This window comes from Bison bison, unplaced genomic scaffold, assembly GCF_000754665.1.
Source record: "Bison bison bison isolate TAMUID 2011002044 unplaced genomic scaffold, Bison_UMD1.0 scf7180017864285, whole genome shotgun sequence".
Classification (NCBI taxonomy): Eukaryota; Metazoa; Chordata; class Mammalia; order Artiodactyla; family Bovidae; genus Bison; species Bison bison.
This window is the reverse complement of record NW_011494857.1, coordinates 235,770-253,690: the sequence shown is the minus strand read 5'-3', so window position 1 is coordinate 253,690 and position 17,921 is coordinate 235,770. Positions and strand designations below refer to the sequence as shown.

The 17,921-nt window shown below is 39.0% G+C and overlaps 1 protein-coding gene and 1 pseudogene across 1 annotated transcript; both read right to left on the bottom strand.

Annotated features, from left to right (window-relative positions):
- The window catches only part of LOC104995712, a 2,082-nt pseudogene extending 1,531 nt beyond the window's left edge, over positions 1-551 (bottom strand).
- Positions 552-8,159: 7,608 nt separating this feature from the next.
- Positions 8,160-9,110, bottom strand: LOC104995711 (vomeronasal type-1 receptor 4-like). The gene has a single exon (XM_010849691.1). The coding sequence runs from the start codon at positions 9,108-9,110 to the stop codon at positions 8,160-8,162; it is 951 nt and encodes a 316-aa protein (XP_010847993.1).
- Between the last annotated feature and the right edge of the window lie 8,811 nt (positions 9,111-17,921).

Genomic DNA, 17,921 nt, shown 5'->3' with positions numbered 1-17,921 from the left:
GGGAGGCCTGGCGTGCTGCGATTCATAGGGTCGCAAAGAGTTGGACACGACTGAGCGACTGAACTGAACTGAACTATTGCGAAATTGCGTCTGGCTTCTACAGTTTTAATGATGTGGATATAGATGAGCATGTTGATGACCCAGAAGAAAAGGAAAGAAGGGTAAACAAACGTAGAGAGTTTTGATTTAAGCCATGCCCAATTAGACTGAATAGGACTGATGGTGATGGCTTGGTAGGCACTCAGGAGAGCGGTGGTACAGATGGAAAGACCCTGGGTAACTCTGTATGTATACAAAGTTGCCTTACAACCTATATCGTCCAGAAAATATCTATCTCCAAAGGATGACATGAAATGTGGTATCAAGTTAAACATGATATTCAAAATGTTGACCAAGGTCAAGTGTATGAATATTAAATCTATTGGATTTTTCATGTGATAATGAGTTAAGAAGGTGTACATATAGAACATGAAAAGCAATGAATTTCCCATGAACCTGACACAAATTTGAAACATATGGGAAAAAACCCAAATTTCATCACTTGTAAACATATCTTATTGATTTTAAATATATTAATTAGGTTTACCTGGTTTGTACTGAAACAAAATAGAGTATATTGGGAAATTATAATGGAGCTTGTTAAAGAAATTAATGACTGACAGTTCAGGAGGAGGACAGGGTGCGAAATGTTCCACTCTTCTGTATTTCAGGCCCCAATATGGAACTTTCAGAGACTGGATTCTTGAGAATTCTTGAGAACCTTAGAGAATTAGGTTTTATGAAGCAGGTGGAATTCAAATACTAACACCCTATTTCTAGTATATTGGGACTTCCTTGGTGGTGCAGTGGTTACGATTCCATGCTGCCAATGCAGGGGGCGTGGGTTCAATCCCTGGTCAGAGACCAAAAGTTTAAAATAATAATAATGATAATAATAATAACTTATATAGTATGTTACCTAGAACATATTGGGCCTATATGAAATTTGCATGTTAGAGGGCATTTTTTCTTAAAAGTATTAGATCCCAGCTTGTTTATCCCCCCAAATGGCCACAAGCCAACAACCATGCACTTGGCTTCAGCTTCCTCAGGTTTGGTAGACTCCATAGACATCCCCTGGAGAAGGAAATGGCAACCCACTTCAGTATCCTTGCCTAGAGAATTCCATAGACAGAGCTGGAGCTTGGCAGGCTACAGTCTATGGGGTCACAAAGAGCTGGATGGGACTGACTAACACACACATGCATAGATATCTACACAGGTTACCGCTTCACAAACTGACCTGGTTGACCAGATGTCCCTAGATTCCTTTTTAATATCTGGATCGATATGTTTTAATATTCTAAATTTTCTGTAGAACACCGTATTCAACAGTTCTGGCACATAAAAAGAATTGTGTGTACATACAGTACATGTGTGCGTGCTAACTCATTTCAGTTGTGTCTGACTCTATGCAACCCCATGGACTGTAGCCCACCAGGCTCCTCTGTCCAATGGGATTCTCCAGGCAAGAATCCTGGAATGGGTTATCATGCCCTTCTCCAGGGGATCTTTCCGATCCAGGGACTGAATCTGCATCCCTTATGCCTCCTGCATTGGCGGGTCGGTTCTTTACCACTAGCGCCATCTGGGAAGCCCCATATAGTACATACATAAATGTAAACATATAAGCACAAGGCCATATGGGCTTCCCTGGTGGCTCAGATGGTAAAGAATTTGCCTGCAATGCAGAAGACCTGGGTTCGATCCCTGGGGCAGGAAGATTCCTTGGGGCAGGAAGATCCTCTGGAGAAGGGAATGGCAACCTACTCCAGTGTTCTTGCCTGGAGAATTCCTTGGACAGAGGAGGCTGACCGGCTATAGTCCATGGGGTTACAAAGAGTCAGATATGACTGAGTGACTAACACTTTTCACTTTTCAGTGAGACTGTTCCACTTTCCTCAGTTCAGTTCAGTCGCTCAGTCGTGTCCGACTCTTCGCGACCCCATGAATCACAGCACGCCAGGCCTCCCTGTCCATCACCAACTCCCGGAGTTCACTCAAACTCATGTCCATCGAGTCGGTGATGCCATCCAGCCATCTCATCCTCTGTCGTCCCCTTCTCCTCCTGCCCCCAATCCCTCCCAGCATCAGAATCTTTTCCAATGAGTCAACTCTTCGCATGAGGTGGCCAAAGTACTGGAGTTTCAGCTTTAGCATCATTCCTTCCAAAGAAATCGCAGGGCTGATCTCCCTCAGAATGGACTGGTTGGATCTCCTTGCAGTCCAAGGGACTCTCAAGAGTGTTCTCCAACACCACAGTTCAAAAGCATCAATTCTTTGGCGCTCAGCCTTCTTCACAGTCCAACTCTAACACCCATACATGACCACAGGAAAAACCATAGCCTTGACTAGACGGACCTTTGTTGGCAAAGTAACGTCTCTACTTTTGAATATGCTATCTAGGTTGGTCATAACTTTCCTTCAAGGTAAGCATAAATACTATCAAGATTTAGAACGTTAAATGGATAGCAACACAGAAGCTGCAAATACTAGAAAATAATATGAAAGTATGATTAACTCTGTCAATAGATTTGGAAATTTGGGAGATATGGACAAATACCTAAGAGTTAACTTACCAAAAGAAAGATATTTGTGTCATAGAAGGTCATACGTAGACAATGCTCCTCATGGTCAAATTGAAGAGTGGGTAAAAATCATTCCATAAGAAATTCTAAAGAATGCTTGATGGTGAAGTATGGCAAACACTTCAGAAACAAATAATATATACAAACAACTGCTGAGGACAAAAAAATGGAGAACCTTCCATTAATCACATTATGAGATTAGCATGACCCTGGTAACAAAACATAACTTATAATGAAAAGGACAATAATATGAGATTATTTCAGAAACCAAATTAAAAGCAATCCATCAAAATGATTGTAAAAATTGAGTCCACAATATGCAAAAAGAATCAAGCACTTGGCCATAGAATTATCCCTAACTGGAAGGTAATTTTAACATTTGAAACTTCATCTGTATGATTGCTCACAAGGAACAAAAATATATTGTCACTTCAGTGTATGCAAAAAAATCATGTGACAAAATTCAATATGTACTTAGGATAAAAATGTTTAGTTATGTAGCACTAGGAAGGAATGATCTTGTACTCAGACAAAAATATTTACAATGGCAGTTGTTGCTCAGTTGCTAAGTCATGTCACACTCTCTGTGACCCCATGGACTGCAGCACAGCAGGCTCCTCTGTTCTTCACTATCTCCTGGAGTTTGCTCAAATTCATGTCCATTGAGTTGGTGATGCTATCTAAAAGCAGCAGTAGTATTATATTAAAGGCTGTGTACTGAAAGCTTTTCCTTTGAGATCGGCTGTGAGTAAAAATATCTGCTTCATCACTTCTATTTTTCATGTTTCCAGATTCCCTGAACTTTTTTTTTTTTTTTGCCCAGCAGCATGGCTTTTGAGATCTTAGTTCTCTGACCAAGGATCAAACCCATGCCCCCAGCCATGGAAGCACAGAGTCCTAACCACTGGACCACGAGGGAAATCCCTCCCTGGGCTTTTTGGTAAAGAAAGAAGCAAAAAATTAGAAAGAATTATTTACCACTATCTTTTATCATTAAAATATTCTGTAAATTTTAAGAAGGGAACTGATATAATCATTGGTTAAATGATTAGAATTTTTAAGAACAATTTTCAAGAGTCCTGAAGAGTCAGAACAAAAATCACTTGTATTTCTATATGCCAGAATGAAAATTTTAAAATGCAATTTAAAAAATAGCATCGTTCACAAACCATGAAAATTTGTTGAACCTAGGAATTAGTACATAATAAGAAATGTATTGGAGAAGGAAATGGTAACCCACTTCAGTATTCTTGCCTGGGAAATCCCATGGACAGAGGAGTCTGGCAGGCTATTGCCCATGAGGTCGCAAAAGAATTGGACATGACTTAGCGACTAAATAACAAGAAATGTACAAAACCTCTAAGAAGAAACGATGTTATCAATTAATGTAAATGTGACTCAAGTACTCTAAAAATAAAATTAGCATATTATAATTTGAAATAAAGGATATTATAAAAATAGAGTGATGCGGGGGAAAACAAAAGCAGGTATAACAGAAGATTGTAAAAATGAGAAATTAAATGAACCTGAGAGGCATGACATGATATCAAATATAGATAAATATCAACTAAGGTGTAGAGTATAAAGGTGAAAAGTGAAAGTAAAGCATAAAATAAGGAGCAGTATTAGCCAATACATGGAATGGTTTGGAAATTTCAAATGTCAAAACACAATGTAGGAAGTGTGATAGATATAGTTTTAAAGTAAAATATATCGTGAATAATAAAATAATACAGGGCAGGTATAGGAAATACTAAAGAAAAAGAATGAAGAAATGAAAAGTAATATCTATGGAAGAAAGGAGAAATAGTGACAATATCATGAGAAAAAAGATAAAATACAATCATATCAAACAGAAAATTGATGGAGGATTAAATTTGAAATTTAAAAGAAAGGCAGTCTCTGTAAGGAAGCTTAGGATGGAGAATGGGAATCTTGAAAAGATTTTCGTACCTCTCTCTTGTCAAAACTGAGTATCTCAGATCCTTATTAAAAGCAGCCAGCCTCTGCAAAAAACAAGAGGCTTTTGGAAAGGCTGGGTCTGACCCGCAAAACCTCCCAGGGGTTCCCCTTGTCACCTGCTGTCTCCAGCATCTTGTTGGGGTCATCCTGATGTGCCCAGAGGGGCAGCAAATTGCTCTCCCAGATGCAAAATGATTCTCGTGGTAAACTTAATAGGATTATTGATGAGGAGACAAAGTCATCATCTGAGGATGTAATTTTCCCCCCAGTTGAACTGCATTAAAAAGTAAACTTTAGAAAATTAGAAATCAAAGTTAGTTGCCACTCCACTGATAGAAACTCCCCGAGGACTTGATAAAACCTGACCTCAGAGCAGCTCTTCAGAGCAGAAGTTCACTTTTCCAATTCCCTTGTTGTGCTTCCTCTTTTAGGGCTTTCTCCCCGCCAAGAGCTGCTAGCTCTTGTGAAGTGTAATTGGCACTGTGTAAGTTTAACTCTGTAAAGTCTGCGATCCACGGGGTTGAGAAGAGTCAGACACAACTTGGCAACTAAATCCCAACAACAAAAATTTAAGGTCTACAGTGTGTTGTTTTGATGCAAGTGTTCATTGCAAAATGATTCCCATAATAAAGTTAGCTAGCATCTCAATACCTCACAGAATTAGCATACTGTTAATAATGAGAACATTGGAGAGCCACTCTCTTAGCCACTTTCACATATACAGTACAGTATTGTTAACTATAGTAAACTCCAATACTTTGGCCACCTGATGTGAAGAGCCGACTCATTGGAAAAGACCCTGATGCTGGGAAAGACTGAGTCCAGAAGAAGGGGGCGATAGAGATGAGCTAGTTGGATGGCATCATCGACTCAATGGACCTGAGTTTGAACAAACTCCAGGAGATAGTGAAGGACAGGGAAGCCTGGTGTGCTGCAGTCCCTGAGGTTGCAAAGAGTGGGACATGACTTAGCAACTGAACAACAGCTACTATAGTAACCATGCTGCCCTTTAAGCTCCCCAGAATCTATTCATCTAAGAAATGGAAGCTCATACTCTTCAACTCAGATATCCCTATTTCCCCCACACCCCAGCCCCAAACAACCACCAGTCTGATCTCTGCTTTTATGAGTTTGGCATATTTAAATTCCACATATAAGTGAGATCATACAGTATTTGTTTTTCTCTGCCTAGTTTGTTTCACATAGTATAATGCCCTCAAGGTCCATCCACACTGTGGCAAGATTTTCTTCATTTAAAAAAAAATTTTTTTTTATTGAAGTATAGTTGATTTACACTGTTGCATTAATTTCTGGTGTATAGCAAAGCGATTCAGTTATATACACACATACTTTCTTTTTTATATTGTTTTCCATTACGGTTTATCCCAGGATATTGAACCCAGTTCCCTGTGCTCTACAAAAAACCTCGTTTACCCATGATATATGTAATAATTTGCATCTACTAACCCCAACTGTCAGTTCATCCCTCCCCTTCTTCAGTTTTTAATAACTGATAATATTTCAATATAGAGACAGGAAAAAAAAATATATATGTATACCACATTTTATCCACACATTCATCCACTGATTAACACAGAGCTTGTTTTGACATCTTGTTGTTCAGTTGCTAAGTCATGTCCGACTCTTTTCGACCCAATGGACTGCAGCACACCAGGCTTCCCTGTCCTTCACTATCTCCCAGAGTTTGCTCAAACTCATGTCCATTAAATCAGGGATGCCATCCAATCATCTCATCCTCTATTGTTCCCTTCTCTTCCTGCCTTCGATCTTTTCCAGCATCAGGGTCTTTTCCAGTGAATCGACTCTTTGCACCAGGTGGCCAAAATATTGGAGCTTCAGCTTCAGTATCAGTCCTTCCAAAGAATATTCAGGATTGATTTCCTTTAGGATGGACTGGTTTGATCTCCTTGCTTTTCAAGAGTCTCTTGGGTATATGAATAATGCTACAAAAATGGGGTACATACATCTCTTAAAGATGGTAATTTCATTGCCCTCAAAATAAACCCTAAAGTGGGATTAGTGTATTATGTGGTGCGTGTTTGCTTAGTCTGACTCTTTGAGACCCTATGGACTGTAGCCCTCCAGGCTCCTCTGCCCATGGAATTTCCCAGGCAAAATTACTGGAGTGGGTTGCCATTTCCTACTCCAGGGGATCTTTCTGACCGAGGGATTGAGCCCACATCTCTAGGGATTGAGCCCACATCTCTCGTGTCTCCTGCATTGGCAGGTGGATTCTTTTCTATTAGTGCTGCCCTGGGAAGCCCTCTGTCTTATACATAGTAGTGTGCATATGTTAATCTTATTCTCCTAATTTATCCACTCTCTCCCTCCCCTTTGTTAATCATAAGTTTTATTTCTATGTTAAAGTTCAATTTTAAAAGCTCATAGAGAACATGAAATTTCTTCAAAGGAAAAGAATCACTCATTTCATTTATACCAGGGAAAATTGGAAGTCAGGGGGAAAGTGAACTATTAGGGGTTAAGCCCATAATCCTATGCCTGGGCAAAGCAGAATACATCAAACATTCTGAACAAAGATTCAAAGTCTATGTCACTTTCATCATAACCCTGAGGACTTAAAGCAAACAAGGAATTGACTGAACAAAGGCTTCAAAACCACACAAGCTGAAGATGAAGAAAAATGCTGCAGAACCAAGAAATGTGCAAACTCCATCTATTTAAAGCAAATGTTGCAGCAGAGTAGATAGGAAAGTGTCAGGCTGTGTTTAATAAAGAATTATTGAAAAGGGAGGGACACATTTCATTGACGTTATCATCACATAGCGTATTGAAAATTGCAAATACATGAGCACAGCATTCGAGGGATTATTATCGTGGATAGATTCCCACAGACATTGAAAGACATCTCCTGCAGGGCGCTGTGAGTTAGGATGACAGCCCCAGCACTCCCGATTCATTTATCCTGCTCAAATTATTGCTTTCCTTTTAAGAAAGATTTATTTTAGTGAAATATTGTTAACTTACAATGTTGTGTTAGCTGCTTGAATAATTTATAGCTCTATCATGTGGATTTACATTTTTTAGAGAGCATTGCATATAATCTCCCCAGTAATTATATTTTGCCTGTGTTAATCACCCATGCATGCCCCACTCTTTTGAGAGCTTAGAACATGTCTAATGCCTAAACATGCTATGTCTATTTGTTAAATAGACAAATGACTTTCCCTAGAGCAGTGCACATTAATAGAAATATAAGGTGGGTCCCAAATGTAATTTTAAACCTTCTAGTAGCTGCAGTTTAAAAAAAAGTAAAACAAAGCAGATTATTTAATGATATGACTATACTACATTTTGCTTAACCCAAATTATTATAATAGAAACAAGTAATCCATATGAAATAGGAAAATTATTAACGGGATGTTTATGTCCTCTTCTTCCTTGTGAGATTCAAATCTGTGTGTATTTTTAATTTACATTTCATCTCATTTTAGCCGACTAGCCCCATTTTAAGGGTTCAAGAGCCATGTGGCATTTTCTTCTTTATATAAATTATTCCAGAGACCCCCTACATTGCCTGCGGGTATCAGGTCATCTCTTCACTGTTCTTCGAGAAAAGGTCATTCTCATCTTTGAAATGGAAGAAATACATTTGGAAACAATTTTATTATTTTTCATCAGCACAAAAGGGCAGATCACTGGATAGCAGGAAGAAATTATTCCATTCATTCTCTTCAGTCTCCAATTTTTCTCATGTCTATAAAACAGATAAAGGGTAATAAAATTGTCTGAGAAATAAAAGAAGACAAAGCAGCTGACTAGGAGAAGAATGATGTGGGTGGCTTGGATTTCAGGAGAGGGCCGGGGAGAGAGGGTGGGGCTGTGAATATGCGGGGCTCTCCGGCGGTGTTTGTAGAGAAGGGTCACCATGTAGAGACTGGACCACGCCATGAGGCTCACAAAGAGGAGATCTCGAATCAGGATGACACTCAAAAATGCCATTGAATAGTAGTGGTGTTCCAACTGGTTAGTTTGGCAATATAGTGTGGAATACCCAGAACCAACAATTGTGAAGTTGAGATTGGCTACTACTGTTTTGATGATGTGGATATAGATAAGCATGTTGATGACCCAGAAGAAAAGGAAAGAGGGGTAAATACACGTAGAGAGTTTCAATTTAAGCCACGCCCACTTAGAATGAACAGGACTGATGGTGATGGCTTGGTAGGCACTCAGGAGAGTGGTGGTACAGATGGAAAGACCCCGCGTAACTCTGTGTGTGAACAAAGTCGCTTTACAACCAACGTCGTCTAGAAAGTGTCGTACTCCAAAGGATGACATGACATCTGGCATCAACTTGAACATGATGGTCAAGACATTGACCAAAGTCAGGTGTATGAATATGACATCAATGGGCTTTTTCAGGTGAGACCGAGTTATGAAAGTGCACATTTTTAACTTGAAGAGGACCGAGTTCCCCATGAGCCCAATACAGATCTGAGATATGAAGAAAAATTCCAAAATTGCATCACTCGCAAGCATTATCTTAATCCCGTTTTATGGCTGTCATTAGGTCAACCAGACTTCAAACAAAGCAAAATAGATTATATCCTGAAATTATAAATTATAGGGTCTGTTCAACTTTTCTGTATTTCAGACCCACATATGGTGCTTTCAGAACTGGATTACAAGGATTCTTGAGAATCTTTGAGTACAGAATTCAGTTTTATGAAGAAGGTGTAATTCAAATACTAACATTAATTCTAGTATATTACCTATGGCATGTTGGGCAAATTAAAAAAAAAGACAAATTTTAATTTGCATCTTAGAAGGCATTTTAAAGAACATTGATTTACTTGGCTGCACTGGATCTTAGCTGCGGCATGTGGGATCTAGTTTCCTGACCAGGGATTGAACCCAGGCCCACTGCATTGGGAGCATGGAGTCTTAGCCACTGGAGCACTAGAGAAGTCTCTAGAAGGCATTTTTGGCACATATATACAATAGAATTCTTTTTGTGTGCATGCTAAGTAGCTTCAGTCGAGTCTGACTCTTTGCCACCCATGAACTGTAGCCCACCAGGTTTCTCTGTCCTTGGGATTCTCCAGGCAGAATACTGGAATGGCTTGCCCATGCCCTACTCCAGGGGATCTTCCCTACCCGGGGATCAAACCAGTGTCTCTTTGTCTTTTGCATTGCAGGTGGGTTCTTTACCACTAGTGCCACCTGGGAAGCCCCAGTAGAATACTACTCGGTCATGAAAAAGAACTGCAGCAACATAGATGGATCTAGAGAAGTAAGTGAAGTAAGTGAGAAAGAGAAAGGCAAATACCACATGACCTCACTTACCTGTGGAATTTAAAACATGCAAAATCCAATCTATCTATGAAACATACATGGACTCAGAGACATAGAGAACAGCTTGTAGTTGCCAAGGGCTGGGGGAGAGGAATGGATTAGGGGTTTGAGATTAGCAGATGGAAACGGTTAAATATGGATGGATAAACAAGGTCCTACTGGATAGCACAGGCAACTGTATTCAATATTCCAGGCTAAACCATAATGGAAAAGAATGCAAAAAAGAATGTTTAAAAGATGATATGGGGAATGCAAATGAGAGACAATGGTAAGGCAGGAAAGCTGTGTACAGACTGGTTCCAATTTGGGAGAAATCGCTCATAGAAAGAGCAAAAAACAGAGGTGTAGTGAGTGTTTCTCTGCTAACAAGATTCCCACCAGGAAGTGGGATTCAAGAATTATTTTTAACTCTCCAAGTTTTTTCTGTTTTTAATTGACCAAATACAATGAATGTGCTATCCACAGGGACTTCCCTGGTGGTCCAGTGGTTAAAGAACTTCACCTTCCAGTTCAGGAGGTCAGGGTTCAATCCCTGATCAGGGAGCTAAAAGCCCACATGCCTAATGGCCAAAAAAACCCAAAGTATAAAACAGAAGCAATGTCATAACAAATTCAATGAAGACTTTAAAAATGGTCCACACACACACACAAATCTTAAAAAAAGAAAATGTATGCACAAATCTATATAATATTTCTTGAAAAAAGAAAACATTTTTCCTAAGAGTATCGAATTGCATTTTGTATCTGAACCCATATGTTTCAATAGTCTGACATGTCTAGAGAATGTTACACTTCTAAAACCTAAAGAGAATCATATGTATTTGAAGTTCGTGTTTAGAATTTTAACTACATTATACAATACCCCAAAGCAATTACCACTTAAGAATTCAACTCAGAGTCTTCCCTGGCATTCCAGTGGTTAACACTCTATGCTTTCAATGTAGGGGATGCAGGTTCAATCCTTGGTCCCGGAACTAAGATCCTACATGCAGCGCTGCATGGCTTCCCACTCCCAACACAAATCATCTCATATAGAACTTTCCAAGTGGACAATTTACCTCATGCTGCCTTTGTCCCATTGGTCAATTGCATTTTTCAGTGACATTTTCTGTTCTTAATAGTAAGCACTACAGAGTTTTGGCATCTAATGGCTAATGGTCATGGATGCTGCTAAACATTTTACAATATAAGGGTCTGTTCCCACAACATGGAATGTTTTTTTTAGCCTTAAATAGCAGTCATACTGTGGCTGATAAAACCCAAACTAATCAATATTCCATGTGTATTGCTGACTGCAAAATATCTCCAATCCATATCTTCTTGTAAACAATTTTATGCGCTTGTTACAAAACCAGAATTAGTCAGCTTACAGATAGAGTGTAAGAATGGTATGACCTCCATTAAGGCTGACATTGAAATTCACAAGGTTATTACCTCATCCATGTTTCTTGGAATTTGGAGTTTTCATGATTTCCGATTTCCTAGGCTTTGTAATAAAGTAAGAAGAAAATTAGAAAGAATTTTTTATCACTATCTTTAATCATTAACAGAATCTATACATGTTAAAAAGGAAACTGGTAGAATCATCAGCTTGATTTTTAGAATTTTAAAAACTGACATACAAGTTTACTGGAAGCAAAGTCAGTATAAAAATCATCTGAATTTCTGTATTCCAGTAGGATATTTGTTTTAAAATAAAATTTAAGGAATTATACATCTCAACAGCATAAAAATTTCTTGAACCCAGGAATTAATATATATTTAATAGAAAATATGTAAAGCCTCTAAGATAAATGATGTTATCGAGCATTTTTTAATGAAAATGAGTGTACTGTAATTCAATTTGAGATAAGAACTTATATACATAAAAATAGAAAGATGCTGGGAAAAACAAAAGTAAAGACAAAATTATAAAATAGTAATTAAATGAAACTGAGAGGCATTGCATTATATCAAATGTAAATAAATATCAGTTAGGGTGTAGACTATAAAGAGACCCAAAAAAACGTTAAAAAAGAGGAGGCATTTGTCAAGTGAAATTCTTTGGAATTTTAAATAGCTTTTAAGAAACAAAAAAGTCAAAAGTACAATGTAGAAAATACGATAGAGTTTTAAAAGGAAAATGAATTGAAGACAGTGAAAGAGTAATAAACACCTGTTCATTATTTAAGTAATTTAAGAAATTTAAGAAACATTATTTAAGAAATACTAAAAAAGGAAAAGAATAAAGTATAAAAAGCAACATACCTGAAGGAAAAGAAATCGTGACAACATGGTGAGAAAGAAGATAAATATATTCATATCAAAAAATTAGCAGATTATATCTGAGCAAATAATGAAGTCTCTGTAAGGAAGCTTGGGATTGGGAGTGAAAATATTGAAAAGATTTTTAGGGACTTCCCTGGTAGTCCAGTGATTAAGACTCTGCGCTTCCCATTGCAGAGGGCATGGGTTTGATTTCTGGCGGTGGAACTAGGCTTCCGCCTCCTCCTCAAGAAAATTAAAAAAGGATTTTATACCTCTTTCTGGCTCTCAAACCGCAGTGTCTCAGATCCTTACTGAAAGCAATTGGCTTCCCCAGGAAGGTGGGGCATCTTGGAAAGGCCGGGTCTGACCCGCAAAGACTGTATATGAGAGATGGGATGGCAGAGCGTCTCCTCCCAGCGGGTCCCCTTTGTCACCTGCTGTCTCCAGCACCTTGTTTGTTGAAGTCATCCTGATGCACCCAGAAGGGCAGCAAGTTGCTCTCCCAAAAGCAGAATGATTCTCCTGGTAAACTTATTAGGTTTATTGACAAGAAAGCAAAGGCAGGATCTGGGGACGTACTTTTCCCAGGTTGATCTACATCATTAAGTAAACGTCAGAATCTAGACAAGTGATCAAAGTTAGTTTCCACTCCCTGATGGAAATTCCCCCAGGACCTGATAAAAGCCTACCTCAGAGCAGCATCTCAGAGGATATGTTCACTTTTCCAGCTCAGCCTCCTCTTCTGAAGCTTATTTTTTAAAACATCTTTTCTGACACAAAGCAATATATAACATGGGCTTCTCCAGGGGTGGTAGTGGTAAAGAACCTGCCTGCCAATGCAGGAGACATAAGAGAGCCGGGTTCGATCCCTGGGTCGGGAAGAGCCCCTGGAGGAGGGCATGGCAACCCACTCCAGTATTCTTGCCTGGAGAATCCCATGGACAGTGAAGTCTGGCAGGCAACCGTCCATGGGGTCGCAAAGAGTCAGACATGACTGAGCTGACTTAGCACAGCAGCACAATATATAACATTGAGTAAATTTAAGGTGTGATGATTTGAAGCAGGTATATATTGCAAAGCGATTATCATAATAAAAGTTGGTTAACCTCTCAATACTTCACATAATTACCATCGTTTTTTTGTGTGATAAGAATATATTTAAGTCAGCTCTCTTAGCAACTTTCAAGTGAACAATACAGTATTGTTAAGTATACTTTACTGTGCTGTCCCTTAGATTCCTCCAAACCATTTATCTTAGAACTGGAGATGTATGGCCTTTGACTAAGATCTCTCCATTTCCCCCACACCCCAGTCCCTGACAGCTGCCCTTCTGCTGTTTCTATGAGTTTGGATGTTTTGGATATCACTTGTAAGTGAGATCATACAGCATTTGTCCTTCACTGTCTAACTTACACCGTTTAATGCTCTCAAGGTCCAGCCAAGGTCTTATAAGTTTCTTTTTAAATTTTTAATATTTATTTATTTTTGGCCATGTTGCACGTTGGATCTTAGTTCCTCAATTAGGGATGGCCTGAGCCCCCTGCAGTAGAAGCTCAGAGTGTTAACCAGTGGTGGTATTGTTCAGTCATTCAGTCGTGTCTGACTCTCTTCGACCCCATGGACTGCAGCCCGCTAGGCTCCTCTGTCCCTGGGATTCTTCAGGCAGAATACTGGAGTTGGCTACCATTTCCTTCTCCAGGGGATCTTCCTGGCCCAGGGATCAAACCCGAGTCTCCTGCATTGCAGGCAGACTACCTTCTGAGCCACCAGGGAAGCCCCCAATATCTAAAGTAAACTGATGCAAAACTGGAATTCGGTTTTCTATCTATTGAGAGGACAATTTTTAAAAAAATTGATCTGCACTTGATTGCTGTTGCTGTTGTTCAGTCCCTAAGTCCCATCTAACTTTTTTCGATCCCAGGGACTGTCACCTGCCAGGCTCCCCTGTCCATGGGATTTCCCAGGCAAGAATACTGGAGTAGGTTGCCATTTTCTTCTCCAGGGCATCTCCCCTGACCCAGGGGTCGAACCTACGTCTCCTGCACTGGCAGTTGAATTCTGAGCCACCAGGATTTCTAATAAACTTTTTCCTTACCTTTAAGTCATTTGCCTAAATAAATAAATGAAGATCTTGTGCCATGTCAAAATAATTAGTTATGCTCTATGTTATCTTCATCATGTCTTTGTTTTTTAAGTAGATCTGGTCTTGATAGCATTAAAAGATCTACGTTTTCCCTTAGCTTCTGTATTTGCCTACAAAATCTTTGTAATTTTGGTTAAATGGATAACTAAGCATTGTTTCCAACTGACCTATTTGACTAAGTGTTTTAAAACCCTTTAATCTGTTTTACAAACTTTTAGAACATTAAGTTAAATTCTAAACAAGGTCTTCTTGACTTTGGACTAACTTTAAGATATTCAGAGGCCCCTGAAATATCTCAAAGATTTGTTTTCTCTCCTTATTGAGAAAAAAGAGGTTAAACTAACTAGGTATATTTGATATATTAAATTACATGGGAAGCATTGTCAAATAAATAACATTAACAGTTTATTAACAATGTGTCTATAGAGGTATTTTATAAGTGTCCCAGAAATTGTAGGAAATTCCTAGAAGCCGTATAGGTCCTGCCATGAAATTTTATCTGTCATCAAAATTAAGGCTCATACAAAAAGACTGAATTAGAATATCAAGAAAATACCCTGGGCTTCCCTGGTGGCACAGTGGATAAAAATCTGCCTGGCAGTGCAGGAGACACGGGTTTGATCCCTGGTCTGGGAAGATCCCACATACCATGGAGCAACTAAGCCCTTGAGCCACAACTGCTGAAGCCTGTGCACCTAGAAACCCATGCTCTGCAACAAGAGAAGTCTCCGCAATGAGAAGCCCAAGTACTGCAATTAAAGAGTAGCCCCTGTTTGCCACAACTAGAGAAAAGCCCTAGGAGCAATGAAGACTCAGCACAGTCAAAAGGAAATGAATACACAGTTTAAATACCCTAAATGACTTTTATGAAAACATATATACACAGTCACCCTTCTTAATTTGGGGTGTCATATCCTTCAGACAACCTGATGAATATTCTTATAAAATGTTTTATCTATTTACATAAACTCAACATCATAAACATGATTTCATCAAGATGAGATATACCCCCTGATATAGGTCAGAAGATCTATAGGTTATCAAATCCCTGGATGCTGGATATAAAAAAAAATCTGCAATACAACATCTTTTGTAAAGGACTTTCTCTATTTGATACTTATAAAGACTCAGAAAGGAATGTCTTCAAAAGTAGAAATTCATCACCTCGGGCAATATTATGCAAAGAAGCATTTATATAAGACTTTATAAGATGAAATTAGTAGAGGAGCTATGAACTGCCTTACACTTTTTGAATAGTGTGGAAACATAGGTTAAAATTTTGAATTGTCACTTGACCCCAAAAGCCACCTTTAGAAATCAGTTCTATAACATAAGAGCACCTATACACAGAGAAAAGATATGGAAAGATATTCCCTGAACTGTTATATGTAGTGGGGAAAAATAAAACCAACTGAATTCCTGGGAATAGTGGAATAGTTGAAACCAATGTGGGAGAATCCATAGCATGAAACAATCTCTGACTCTTTCATTGAGTTTTGTCTGTATGTGCCAGTGTGTTTTGTTAGGATGGGGTGACTTTGTCACACTGTTGGTGGAGCTGACCCTGTCATTTTGGGGTCCTCAGCTACTGGTCATCCTTCTTCTACTGAATCTTCCCCATGTCATCTCATCTCCTGCCCCATGATACTGTCCAGAGATTCAAGGTCACCTGCATGATGAATCTCCTCTTGCAAGGTTACCGTCTTGCTTAGGTCCTGTCTATGTGTTTGGGACTTCAAGCCTGCAGTCACATTCCAGGGCAGCCGGACACTTGCATCTCCAGGTCTTGGCATACCTGGTCCTGCTTCCAGGTAAATGTCTGATCATTCAGATAATAAGAGTCTTTGGGTTTCTTGGTGTGATTTTTTTGGTCCAGTATAGGAAGGGGTAATGCATATGTCTCCTTCGTCATTGCCAGCATCCTAGATGGCTGGACTCATGTCTAGCCCATATAGACACCCAAGGAATATTGTGATAAAGGAATGTTGCCACGCTCTCCATTACTCTTAAAGATCAAACTATTTTCTCTTGTGTAGTTGTCTTTCATTTGAAAAAGATTTTTTTTGCCTAGCCAATAGCATCCTAAAACCTTAACAGGCATAATGTCTGGCAACAATATTTCAGTTAAAAAGAAACAAAACTTTTAATAGGCAAAGCCTGGATAAAATATGGCAATTATGAATGGCTGGGTTTTTGGATTGGTGAATATCAATAGGATGCAATTAAAAAAAAAAAAAAAACAGGTGGGACTTGCCTGGTGGCCCAGTGGCTAAGACTGTGCTCCCAGTGCTAGGGGCCCGGGTTTGATCCCTGGTCAGGGACCGACATCCCACATGCACCAACTAAAGATCCCAAGAGCCACAACTGAGATACAGTGTAACCAAAATAAATAAAAAGAAATATTTTTTTTAAAAAAGGAAAACCTGCCATTTGGAACAATTTGGGAAACTGAGGATTATTATGCTTTTCGAGATAAGTCAGACAGAGAAAGGCAAGCCACATGATCTCATTTATATGTGGAATCTAAAAAAGCCTAATTCAGGATAAATATCCAATGGTGTTGCTTATATGTGGTGTCAAAGAAAGTCGTACAAATGAACTTGTTTACAAAACAGAAAGAGAATCACAGGTGTAGAAAACAGCCTTATGATTAAAAGTAGGGGTGGGGAGGAGGGTAAAGTGGGAGATTGGGATTGACATATACCCAATGCTGTATATAAAAGAGATAACTAATAAGGACCTACTTATAGCACAGGGAACTCTACTCAATACTCTGTAATGGCCTATATGGAAAAGAATCTAAAAAAGAGTATATTTATGTATATGTATAACTGAATCTCTAGTCTTTCCCATTCTGTTGTTTTCCTCTATTTCTTTGCATTGATCACTGAGGAAGGCTTTCTTGTCTCTTCTTGCTGTTCTTTGGAACTCTGCACTCAGATGCTTATATCTTTCCTTTTCTCCTTTGCTTTTCGATTCTCTTCTTTTCACAGCTATTTGTAAGGCCTCCCCAGACAGCCATTTTGCCTTTTTGCATTTCTTTTCCATGGGGATGGTCTTGATCCCTGTCTCCTGTACAATGTCACGAACCTCCTTCCATAGTTCATCAGGCACTCTATCTATCAGATCTAGGCCTTTAAATCTATTTCTCACTTCCACTGTATAATCATAAGGGATTTGATTTAGGTCATACCTGAATGGTCTAGTGGTTTTCCCTACTTTCTTCAATTTCAGTCTGAATTTGGCAATAAGGAGTTCATGATCTGAGCCACAGTCAGCTCCGGGTCTTGTTTTTGTTGACTGTATAGAGCTTCTCCATCTTTGGCTGCAAAGAATATAATCAATCTGATTTTGGTGTTGACCATCTGGTGATGTCCATGTATAGAGTCTTCTCTTGTGTTGTTGGAAGAGGGTGTTTGTTACGACCAGTGTATTTTCTAACATTTCTTCTAACAGAAGCAGAAGATATTAAGAAGAGATGGAAAGAATACACAGAAGAACTGTACAAAAAAGATCTTCATGACCCAGATAATCATGATGGTGTGATCACTCATCTAGAGCCAGACATCCTGGAATGTGAAGTCAAGTGGGCCTTAGAAAGCATC

Coding starts and splice junctions, on each gene's coding strand:
- LOC104995711 (XM_010849691.1), bottom strand. CDS start 9,110: ATGCTTGCGAGTGATGCAATTTTGGAATTTTTCTTCATATCTCAGATC.